This window comes from Montipora foliosa, chromosome 2, assembly GCF_036669935.1.
Source record: "Montipora foliosa isolate CH-2021 chromosome 2, ASM3666993v2, whole genome shotgun sequence".
Taxonomy (NCBI): domain Eukaryota; kingdom Metazoa; phylum Cnidaria; class Anthozoa; order Scleractinia; family Acroporidae; genus Montipora; species Montipora foliosa.
In genome coordinates this window covers 5,987,874-6,000,373 of record NC_090870.1, presented here as the reverse complement: position 1 = coordinate 6,000,373, position 12,500 = coordinate 5,987,874, and the positions used below count along the sequence as shown (strand labels likewise).

The 12,500-nt window shown below is 40.0% G+C and overlaps 2 protein-coding genes across 2 annotated transcripts in view; one reads left to right on the top strand and one right to left on the bottom strand.

The window, feature by feature from the left end:
• LOC137992216 (uncharacterized) overlaps positions 1 to 3,636 on the top strand; it is a 14,650-nt gene extending 11,014 nt beyond the window's left edge. Inside the window, exons 5-9 of the mRNA XM_068837407.1 lie at positions 380 to 540; positions 982 to 1,075; positions 1,183 to 1,365; positions 1,940 to 2,194; positions 2,772 to 3,636. Coding sequence (XP_068693508.1) covers positions 380 to 540; positions 982 to 1,075; positions 1,183 to 1,365; positions 1,940 to 2,194; positions 2,772 to 2,972 — 894 coding nt within the window. The 3' untranslated portion in view covers positions 2,973 to 3,636. The remainder of the gene's footprint in view (positions 1 to 379; positions 541 to 981; positions 1,076 to 1,182; positions 1,366 to 1,939; positions 2,195 to 2,771) is intronic.
• Positions 3,637 to 6,144: 2,508 nt separating this feature from the next.
• LOC137992217 (uncharacterized) overlaps positions 6,145 to 12,500 on the bottom strand; it is a 20,474-nt gene continuing 14,118 nt past the window's right edge. The window contains exons 5-9 of the mRNA XM_068837408.1: positions 11,777 to 12,031; positions 9,928 to 10,113; positions 9,304 to 9,426; positions 7,352 to 7,483; positions 6,145 to 7,044 (exon numbers count right to left, since the gene is read on the bottom strand). Of these exons, the coding sequence (XP_068693509.1) occupies positions 6,856 to 7,044; positions 7,352 to 7,483; positions 9,304 to 9,426; positions 9,928 to 10,113; positions 11,777 to 12,031 (885 nt within the window). The 3' untranslated portion in view covers positions 6,145 to 6,855. The remainder of the gene's footprint in view (positions 7,045 to 7,351; positions 7,484 to 9,303; positions 9,427 to 9,927; positions 10,114 to 11,776; positions 12,032 to 12,500) is intronic.

Sequence of the window (12,500 nt, the reverse complement as noted above, 5' to 3'; positions counted from 1 at the left end):
AGCAACTATTTAAAGAGGGCAAGGACATCCCCCAGGGTAGTCTCTTTCGCAGCCGTTTTTTGGATGTCACGCAACGCTCCCCCCGTTCTTTGGGGAAGCGTTGCGTGACATCTAAAAAGCGGCTGCGAAGGAGACTACCCCCTGGGAGAGCCTCACTTATAGCAAAACGCAAATTTCACAGCTAGCCTGACTAGTTCCGATTGCCGTTAACGCGACGACCAGATTCAGTTCGTGTGTATAACCCTCCAAAGGCGGTGCTAAATTAATACCTCTATTCCATTTCACCTTTCACTTCTGTTCAAATAAAAGTTGCATATCTTTGATGCTGGCCTATTAAACTAACTAAAATGCAGTCGTTCGTTATTTTTTCGTTTCGTAGGCAATGAGTTTCCTGGAACCAAAGACAGTGAACATGTTTTTCTTCACTGGAAAAAATGACACAACTCCAAGCTGCCCCGTAGAACTTGTTCCAGATTTTAACCCTTCATCTGCCTCTCAGAGCTATGAGAACAGTGGTGCACGATGCCCTCATAATTGCCGGTATGTTGTGTTGACGCATCAGTCTACAGTTTTCCATTATTATCACATTTGGTAGGCTGAAATGCCCTTGGACAAAAGAATTATAAATTGACCGCCATTTATGAATAAGGTGCACTTATTATTGTGACGTAATAGGTTACCATGGCAACGAAAAAACAATTTTAAAACACCTTATGTTTTGTCTTTTAACGCTCATATCTTAAAAATGAACTTGGTGACCCCCAATTTTTATTTTAGGGAAGTGATTATCAGGCTAAGATGAAACTCTGTGCAAAGTAAAAAAAAGGTCTCCAGAGCGGATTCAGCCAGAGCCACCTTAAAATTTTTCAACTGTAAAGGTGGCCATGAATCCATTATTGCTAAGATTTTTTTTAGCTTTGTAATTAACTTTTTAATTATCTGAGAGTGTAATGTGTGTCGCTTTTTGCTATATTTATTTAGGTATAATGTCCCGTTTTTTCTTGAAAACATGGGACCAATTTTCAGCGAGTGGACTGTCAATGCACACGAAGCAAGACCAGGACACCACACGCAGGTGAATTGCGGATTATATGTGCAAATATTAATTATGGGTACACTGACCTCTAGTGCCCTCTGGCTTCCTCAATTTGCGAATGAAGTTCAATTTTCACTCGTTTCCAGGTTCAAGGTTTCGTTGAACACTTCACGGATAAATGCGACGGAGTGATCAGCTGGATAAACGAAGCTGTTCAATCCGTAGCGTTTGAAGAGGGTTGGGGCTTGTATGCAGAGGTGCTCATTGCAGAGGATACTGATTCTTATAAGGACCACTTGTGGCAGAAATATGGTGCACTTAAATGGAGGGTAGGTCAATTAATAGATGGTTTTCAAGCATGAGCCATAATTTGCTGTTGTTTTGTGCATTAACATGGCCGTCTCATCACGTGATTCAAAACCATCTATAAGCAATAACAGGAGTCCATGAACCAGGTGCCTACGGTTATTGAGATATTCGTATGATCAAGGTCGAAGTAGATTTTATCAGTCAGGCAAACATCGCTTTCTTTTTTCTACATCATTAGAACTAAGACAGTTTATTTGATTCCTGATCTGAAACGACTTAACGTGACAATTGTTTAAGATAACATTCCCATTATTTAATACTTCTTGCAATATTTTAACCTGACATCGTTTCGTATCTGTTTGTTTCAAAGTCACTTGTTTTTTATAGGGGCTACATGTACTCGTGCAACCTCCCACCCAGTTATCATGACTTATATGCCCTGCTTAAGCCCTGACAAATTCACTTTCATAATCCTTTAACACCGATTGGTAGTAACAAATAAACTTAAAACGAAACAAGCAGAACGTTTTTGACTTAGCGCTCTCTTCTCTGGCTCGATTGAGGTTTGGCTGTAATGCCGTCTATCTTTCTTAGCTGTGGCGAGCATTGAGACTTATCCTGGACGCAGGCCTCCATAGCAAAGGAATGACCCGTAAAGTAGGACTAGATTTATTGACAAAATACGCTTGGGACACGTCTGATGTGGCACAGAAAGAAATGACGCGGTACCAGTCTGGTGCAGGCCAGGCTACTGCCTACATGATTGGTCAGCTGAAGATACAGAAGTTACGAGATTATGCAGAAAAGACCCTGAAGGACAACTTTAACTTGAAGGAGTTTCATTACCAGGTAAGCCGAATTTGAAGCAACGCTATCTTCAAAGCGCGAACGCGTTGTATCCGTGTTGACGATGATCTCAAAACTAACCAGTCCTCAAAAACCAACCTGTTAATTGGTTTTACGAGAATTGCACAGATCGAATGGATTTATGTTGGTGTATTATTATTATGGAATTGCATCCGGTTTATCTGTGTTAAATAATCTCGTTCTGACTCCCGACTAATTTTTCTTCGGTAAATGACGTAAAGCGAGCGGCGGAGAATCGGTGAGTGAAAATACAACTTGTCACCATTCCACTTGAGGGCAAAACACAAAGATTGATTGAAAGCCCTCCAGCTACGCCGCTCATTCCTTCTGTGGTCCCGAATACCACCTTGTGGAACTAGAACGACTTTAACTGAAGTTTCAGTGCCGCGATTTAAAATAGTTATGTTTATTTTTTAAGAAAAGAGTTGATGGTTTCGCGTACTTCCTTTGTCTCAAAGAAAAATGAAAGCTGCGAAAAATGAAAGCTGTTGCTTTTATCCCAACAACACTCTTCAACGTATGACTCATTTGTGGTTGTTTGTCATCTTTTATCCCTTAGATTCTCAATCAAGGCACTGCCCCGTTGAGCTTTTTGGAAAGTCATGTCAAGCAGTTTGTTGAGTGCAAACTGAAGCCTCAAATTTCCGGATGTGAGCGGATACTGCAGCCTTCCAACGTTGACAACAGCATCGATGGCGGGGTTTCTTTCAAGCGCAATAGATACTTTAACTGGCCTTACCCGAGGAGGTATTACGCTTAGGGACAGACTTAGTAGAATTGTAATAGATGCCTCTTTTCCTAAACCACTCAAAAATAATCATTTCAGATCGTACACCAACAAATTGAACTTCATTTAACCGCAAACCTTTTCAATTTCGTTAACTTTCGACCAAGAAAGAAGTTGTGTTTCCGATACATCCCAGATCATTGTAATGGCCAGCGATCATTACCAACACTGATGTAAGAACTCAAACATGCTCTGTTGCGGATATCGGCAAAAGAAGTATTTAACCTGTTACTAGTCCTTGAAATGGCTTTGATGCAGTCCGTAACATTTTTACGACAGACTTCAAGTACGTCAGACGGTTTCCCAGCAAAATCTTGGACGATTAGGAAACCCGCATTCTTCTGGCATTTTCCATTCTTTGTTACCCAGCCTTTTGTGTAAGTTAGAGCAAAGGGAGTTGAGATTGTTGCTGAATCAATTTAATTATTCCCAGGCTTAAAGAAAATATTTGGGTGTTAGAGGTTAGCATTGGGTGCACGTGGGGTTCAAGTTAACTCCAGATACTAAGGAATATATTACGCGGCAATTGTATTTTGAGTCCTTCTTTACACAACAAAACCCAACGATATTTCAGCCAAGTGTAACGATGAGTAACGTGTTCTTCTTGTCAGATAACTCGTTCGATTCTCAATTCATGCGCTTCTTTCAGCGACAATTTTTGGTGGAAGTTCAGGATGCCGTTTGAAACAGAAATGCGAACGATTGTCATCAAAGCAGATAATACGACTCACCAAGGACAATTCATGTAATTATAGCCTGAACACATACATCTGTAATTTAGAGTTCTTTCACAAGACGTGTCAATAAAGCAGCAAGTCAAATCAATTAGATTATTTACTGTGCGTTCTGGAAAGTTAAAAGGGAACTTGAGCAACGATGACGGCGACGGTAACGAGAACGTTTCCTCAAAATATAAATTCGCGCTATTGTAATCACTTCGTGACTTTTCCAACCTTTTTAGTGTGACAGGTGTGTGCTAATTCCTTAAAAATGATACTTAAAAATGAAAATTTATCTTCAAGACCTTCTACCTTTTTTAATATGAAAAGAGTGTTGTAGTTCCTCAAAAGTGACCCTCGTCGGAAAGGCAGTTAATTTAGGGGAAAAAATAAAAATTTATCCTCAAGTTCTGACTTTCTTCATAAAACCTCAAATTTGGCTGTTTCACGTTGTTGTTTTGCTGACGACGGCAAAGAAATGGACAAAAGTGTAAAACGCACGTGCAGGGCGTGCAAAGCTATTGTTTTTGTCCACCAAATATGCAAATTTGTGACGTTCTCGTTGCCGTCGCCGTCGTCGTTGCTCAAGTTCCCTTTTGCAAAGACAACGACAACGTGAACGAAGACGCCACTCAGACTAAAATACATGCTAAGAAAATAGGAGAAAAGAGCGAAGCGCAATGACTAGTAAAAAGCTCTAAACGTTCATGAAGAAAATGCGCCAGTGTTGTTTAAAATAAACCAGACGTTTCGAAGGTGCTCCCTTTTGTTTAGCGGTCAAAGAGACGACATCAAAGATTTCGCCACCTTTGTGAATGGTTTTCATCCCAGCCTGAATTTCACGTAGTCTATTTCCGATGAGCAGAGGCCTTTTCTTGACCTCATTTTAAATCCAACATCTGGGACCCGTTTCTCGAAAGTCCCGAAACTTTACGGGCCATTTTCGGGCGTCACAATTTCCTTTGTATCTCAAGAACGGAAATGATTTAAGTCGTCAAACTACACAGTTCTTTTTCTTTTTGTTACCTTTAAAACATGTTAAAAGATCGGTTTTCCAAAACAAGCGGTTGGCAGTTTCACAAATGGCTCTCCGGGCCCGAAAAGTTTTCGGGACTTTCGAGAAACGGGCCACTGGCCCGAGTTGCTGGAAGCATGGTTAGCGCTAACCGGCGTAAATACCATGGAAACCAAAAGGTTTTTATACCTCTTAACCAACGGTTAGCGCTAACCAGAGTCTACGACGCGGTCGTCAACGTGAACACCATAAAACAACAATATCATTGGTTAAAAGAGGAAAAGTAACCGTGATGCTCGTGCAGCACGCATTTTAGCATATAGTCGTACCGTGGTTGTCACAACAACGACGTGAAATCACCAAATTTAGGGCTTAAGATCTACGACGACGACGTCGACGAAAACGCCACAAAACAATAACATAATTGGTTAAAAGAGCATAAACAATCGTGCTGCACGTGCAGCTCATATTTCTGCGGTTCTCCGGGTGACGACGACGTGAAATCACTAAATTTTAGGTTTTGACGACAACGTGAGCATGCAACAGAGAATCTTTCATTCTCTATTTTCTCTCTGAAACCGCTCGTACCAATTTATTTTTAGGATACTTCGCCCACATGACGTTACAAAGTGAACGTGATGGAATAATCGCGAAAGACTTTTACTAGAGCGAAATTCTATTTTGAGGTGACGTTTTCGTCGACGTCGCCGTCGTAGATCTTAAGGTCCCTTTTGAGGTTTTGACGACAACGTGAGCTTACAAATGTGAATCTTTCATTCTCTGTTTTTACTCTGAATAGGATACTTCGTCCACATTGTATGACGTGAACGACATGGAATAATGACGAAAGACTCACGATGGTGTTATATTTTGAGGTTACGCTTTCGTCGACGTCGCCGTCGTAGATCTTGAACTCCCTAATGTTGTCGTTGCCGTAGCGATCGTTAGGGAGTTTAAGAAACGACAACGGCTACGGCAACGACAACGCCAAAAAGCAGTAATATTATAGCTTAAAAGAAACAAAATGATCTTCCTGCGCGTGCGGCACGCATTTTAAAATATTTCTTTCCCGTATTCGTCAAAACTACTACGTGAAATTATCAAATTTGAGGTTTTGACGGGGACGTGGACAAACTACAGTGAATCTTTCAGTCTCTCTCTTTACTTCAAATCCGTCCGTACCAATCCAATTATAGGACACTTCGCACATATTGTATAATGTAAACAAGACTGAATAATCCGAAATACTTAGAATAGCTCAAACATATATTTTGAAGTGACGTTTTCGTCCTTGTAGCCGTCGTGGTTTCTTAAACTCCCTAATTGCCAGGTTTTGGATACTCTTAGCCTAAATGTCCTTATAAAAAGGTTCTTATAAGAAATAGAGCGTAATAAAAAATACAAAACAAAATTAGAGAAGATAAAAATTTTAATGTGCCAAGTATAAAAACTGACTGAAAAAAAGAAAATTGTTAGCTGCGAAAGATTAAAAAGGTTATAAAATCCACAATTTCAATGATACAGTATTTCCGATCGAAAACGCCGTAAAAAAAAAATGGAAATTAGAACTTCCTAAAAGCTCCGTCCCATAGGTAACTTCTGTTTCTCCTGTCTGCAATTACATTGATTACACGGGAGGTTGGCTGCTGAGAAATTTTGAAAGCCGCGTGGAGAAGGGGTAGTGGCGCTGTCAAAGCGCCCCCCCCCCCCCCCCCCTCGGCTTCGCCGCTCGACGACGCGACGGCAACGAAAACGTCGAAAATTTGGCATATTTAATGAGCAAAAACAATGCCTTTGCACACTCTGCACGTGCATTTTTCATTTTTGTATATTTCTTTCATGTTTTTCGCAAATCTGCGACGTGAAATGACCAATTCTCAAGTTTTACGGAGAAGGTGAACACAAAGCATGGAATTTGAATTTTCTGTCGTAGATTCAACACCGCACCTCCTAATTCAGTTCCTGGAAAGTTGCGCTAGTTTTTCTAAGTTAGACAAACCGACATAATAACGAAAAAGATTAATAAACCAGAACTTGCAATTTAAAATGACGTTTTCGTTACCGTCGCGTTGTAGATCTTAAATTCCGTAATACCGTCAACTACGCAGTGACGAACAACGCGCTATGCGTAATGTCGGTTAGCTTCAAAATACAACTGCTTGTTCGCCTTCCGTTCACTTTTTGGCTTAACTCTCTCGGGAGGTTTGAGAATAATGCTACAACCTTCTTTGCTGGGTTGTTTTGCGCAGTCGACATAATTCTCGATGTGCTCCTGCAGGAAAGCGAGAGGTGAAGAACCCTGAGAGAGAACCTGTTGAATGAAAGGTAAAATCTTGAGAAAGACAAAAACTTGATCAAACGCAAACTAAAATATGTTCCAAACTACAACAACAACAACAACAACAACAACAAATAACTTTATTTCACCGCAGAGTTAGAATCTATAATAGGGACAGCGCCACATAACAATAGGTTCAATTAGCAAAAACAATAGTTCTGCACGCCCTGCACGTGCGTTTTACATTTTGATACATTTCTTTGCCGATAGTTCGATCATCTCTACTCAGCTCAGCCGAGAATCATAGCAAGAAATGGATTGTTAAAACGCTATGGATTACCTGGTAGTGGAAGTCTTTAAGGGTGAAGTTTTTACCCAAGTTTTTCGTTGCGTGATCTCTGGCTTTTAGAATTCCAAGCCTGCCAACCATGTAGGCCGTAGACTGCCCTGGCCAATTCTGATAGCGAGTTACCTGCAACATTACATGTACAAGTGTGCTAGCACATCAACACTATAATCGTCATCATCATATATTATCCAAATCATCAGCATCATCATCTTCGTCAGATGAAGAGACTGATGGTCATCATTGATTGTTATTGTTGCCAAAAGTAATATACGCTCTTTTCATTTTATACCGTAATAACCGCTTTTAAAAGAACGTTGAGGATAAGATTAACCAAAATTTTAAAAACGTATTTAAGTGGCACTATGATCAAAAATCAAATATTCTTTTCTTTTGGATTGCAAGACTGTGTTAACTAAACACTAAGTGACCCAAGTTTAAAAAGACACTTTTTTTAAAAACTGGAATTTTCCTATTTAATGCTCCGCCATTACTAACTCTAAGATCTTGAGGGAGCTGGATCGAATTAATATATACACGGGAGTTTCGGGCTTTCAGATTTTTAAACTCATGTTTTGCATACATAATAATCTGCGTTTACACGCTAAATGAGTAAATGACGTCACTTTTCCCTAAGATGTCCAGTCGGTCAGTTTTAAAACGCGAGTAATAACCGACCGTGAAATCCAAAAGTTACACTCAAAGTACTGTCTTTGGATAAAAATCAAAGCTCAAAATTTTGCCAGGCAGGTGTTAAGCAAACACACTTTCAAAATTTGAAGAAAAAAAGGAAGTGGGTTTTTTTTATCATAGAACCACTTTAAGAACATTCCTCAGGCTGTGAAGATTCGATTAAGAACGTTTTTATTTTTCTCATTTGTATTTTAAATGAAAGCATAAAATGATATTTATATATTTATTTCTATATATTTATATATATAGTCTCTATAATAAGCTTTAATGTTTTTAATGAGGTCGTTATATATGTAATTCTTCCAGTGTTTTTTAAGGACAGGGTAACTAGGTGTCCCCAATAGCACACCACCGGCAGCGAACTAGAACGACTTGACACTATAACAAAGTTATATTGAATGATCGTTTTTAATCGCCGATTCCGCCGTTATCCTCATCGGCACATCGGTGGTGTCTCTCTCTCTTTTTTGATGTAATATGTCAAAAACGAGTGCGAGTGTTTCATCAAGGCGGGTTTCAAACACCGAGAAACAGATGAAAGCATCACGCCGTAGGCGGAGTGCTTTTATTGTTTCGAGGTGTTTGGAGAAAAACCTTAGATAACAATGACCACAACCGGTTTTCTGAGCCCGCGAGACTGAGCACCCCCAGCAAACCATTGTTTTAACGAAAACCGCTGGTCAACAACCTGGTTGACGCCTAAAAATTTGAATAACAATAATTTTTACATCTTTAGTCTCGTACTTATGTTTCTAGTCAAAGGATTTTTCACATGAATGCGAGGCTTAGGATGTACATTGCCATTTATGCAAAGGGTCTATGAAATACAAAGACTACGAAGTAAGTACACAAGGTTCAAGCCTTGTGTGCAGACATTGCTGAAATGGATGTTTTTCGCTGAACTATTGGGTGCCCAAATTCGTTTTTATCTTCTGGACGCTAATGATAAGAGGTAATGTGAAAGTTTTATGTCGAATAATCGGGAAAATTAATATGCATTGTGTTCGAGTAGTTTATTTATATTTGTGTTTTTTCCGAATAGAAGGTTTATTAGCTGCATAAAGGTTAATTTAAATTCAAGTGTCTTGATCAGTTTTTTGAACTAACTCGGGCGTTTCTTGATCTGTAATTTCATTGGGTATCAAGATTCATGCACCTGACCAAAATGAAGCACACGGGTTGGCTAATAACCTTATGAATTATTAATGAGTTTGAGAAAAACATTTCATTTGATGCCGACTTGATTCTCCTACCTCCTTACGAGTGAAGTCAGAATCATCCCAAGCTTTATCCACAAAAAGCTGTATTGCTTCGTCTCTCTTCATTCCTGTATAGTGCAGCCCTGTGTCTACAATCATCCTAATTGCTCGCCAGATCTGGAAAGGAAATTAAAACGTAACTCTGTTAGGGAAGTGGTCAAAACAAGTGTACTCGAAGAGGACCCACCTTGTTTAAGGGAAGGGTTGCTATACAAGACATCATCTACCTGATGAACCTCATGAACAAAAATTATTGACCTGAATACTGGAAATGAGGCATTAATAATCTGTCTGCATGAAGCTTGCATCGATAGGAAGTCAGCATAACGAGGTTTGAATCTTTTCGTCAGTGCTTACTCTTGATAGAAAGAGGGTTACACAACTAAGAGACCATCTTTTAAGATGGGAGGGATGGGGTAAAAGAAGATACCACCATCTTTTTCGATGTATGGTGGGTCCTGTCCGTGTACAATTGATTGTTTTGACTATTTCCCTTAGTCTGTTGTTATGAGCTCTGGTTGTGGGCATAGTGGCTTAAGTCTTCTTAGAGCTGCAAGAACTTTTGAAACCTTTTGGTTAACCTCAGAAAATCATAAACGGCAGAAGGTATTCCCTTACTTGCCACTTTAACATGCCGTATTTTTTCATCGGTTCTCCGTCATAAACATCTGTATCATCCGATATGAGAGGATTCTCAGCGTACAGACCCCATCCTTCTAAAAATGCCGTGTAGTACGTTTTGGAATCCAGCCAGCCAATGAGACCACCGCAAGAGTCTTTGAAATGTTCACGTACTCCTTGGATCTAAAAATGGGCAACCATGGTATTAAAAAGAGTTTGTTCATATTATGTCATATCTTTATTTACCCTTCGATTTTAGAGTAGCTTGGTGTAAAATTTACCCTCCTAACCATGATACACCACAGAGGACAGACCACAACATCGGAAACTTTATGCCCTACTCTTTGCGAATAGTGTGTGGGTTATTTTACGAGTTATTTTACGAGATCACTGACCACTTTACATGCATAGTCGCAAATGTCACCTGTTGCATAACCTGCACACTATGTAAGAAGATCTACATAGGCGAAACAGGGAGAAGATTGGCGGACCGCGTTCGCTAACGCCTACGAGGTGTAAAAAAAACGACACAGATGCGTCAAAACCACTTGCGCGCCATTTTAATCTTCCTAATCACTTCCACCACAACATGACAATTTGCGACCTATCCTTACACCACGGGAACACAGAAAGCCGCAAAAAAGCACGAATAAAAATTCATCTTTCAACTAGGTATACTCTATCCTCACGGAATCAATGAACGCCTCTCATTCCATTAATTTATTCATCACAAATTCATGCTACCATATTTCCGCCAATGGCAAAGCTCCTCCACACCCTCATAGAAACCAACAACACCCACAATTTCTCTATTCGCTCTGACGAAGGGCGAACGCTCGAAACGTCAGCATTCCAAATCTTTTACGGTGGTAATTCGACCGTTATCAACTCATGTTTCACTCTCCCACCGACGCAGCACTACAATTTCTTTAAAAGCTAGAAATTTGTTTATTTTACGCACCACAGAGTTATAAACATTGAAAGGTTGTGAAACGGGGCCTACGCTTTATCGTTGTTATCCGAGAAGACTGGAGAGTCTAACCATTTGCAGATGTCGTTACAAAGGCAGCACCTTCTCGTCAGTTATTTAAAGACCCTCGCTGAGTGTTGGTTCGGCCGGAGTTGAACTCACGACCTCCCGCATAGCAGCCTGGTACTCAAACAACTGAGCCACCGATGCGCGGTTGACATCTATGCCATCGTCGGTGCCGACATGTCGCTACGGCTTAGCGATCAGATTGCCAGACTACTAAGGCATGTCGCTACGTCGTTACAGGGCAATCAGCGAATTCGCTGTAGCACGTGGAACCACTGAGTCGCTATCACTAAATTGACAAAATGCCGTCGTTTGAAGAAGCTCCTATTAATAGTTTCCGAATGTATCCCGTGCTTTGTGACATGTCTTTAAATGATTATAAAAACAGAAAGATGAAAGCCCACGTATGGGAAAAATTGCGGAAGAAATGCGAGTGAGTGGCTACAATGTTTTAGGTACTCTCATTTTCTACGAGTAAAAATTTTGCTATAAGATGTTTTATTCGTTTCAAGTACGATTCAAATTTTGATCGCTCTGCCAAAATCGACAGCGACAAGGTGGCTTGCCTTATTTCTTGGACGCCTTGTCGCCAAGTCGTTGAGCCGCAACAACCAGGGGACAGTAATAGTAGAGGTGGTAGTAGACTGAACTTGTGGTTTTTATGAGATAGAATTCTAGCAATCCACATTACCCTCTATTCAGTTGAACTTGTGGTGGTCGACACAGTTGTAAGAAGTGTACTACATTCACTGAGCCATATGGAGTTATTCATAGTTTATTCTTAGTTTGTAACTAACTGTTCTTATCTACCTGTATATGGTGTCCTGGTCGAGCTTCATGCGAATTAATGCTCCACTCGGAAAACTTAGGGCCCATCCTGTCCAGGAAGAACGGGATGTAGTATCGCGTGGCCTTCAAGCACATGGAGTCACTTCCGTCGTAACTTTGAATACCGCTAGACGGATTAAGATCAGGCGTCAAGTTTATTGGACAATTAGGGGTCGAATGCTTGTCGCCAGCAAAATAGAACATGTCAACGATTTTGGGATACAGCATGCTCATTACCTAAAACGGAAATAAATAATAAATAAATAAATAAATAAATAAAGTTCACACTTGAAAGTGTCCCTACGAATCAAGACATTAAACTTTTCTCATTTTTTGTTTCTTTGTTGTTCTCCGAGTATGAACGATCGCTGTTACTAGAACCAGAAATCGATCACTGAAATTTCAATGATTCGAGCCATCACCGATCTCAGCTGTCAGCAGTATTTAATATTCTAAGAAAAGTTTGGAGCTGACCACGAGTTTCGCAGGCGATGTTTTCTACTCTTAACTTTGCTGGGACTAAAAACGTTAAGGTGTAATGCCAGTATTTTTAACTTTCGCTGGATTCCGTTTAGCCCGTGTACATGTCATATTTGTAAAATTTGAAGTGAAGTTTTAGTTGCAGTACATCAACTTGAATGAATGAATGAATAAATGTGTGTATGCCACTCAAGTAATAATATTACAAAGACAATCAATAATAGGA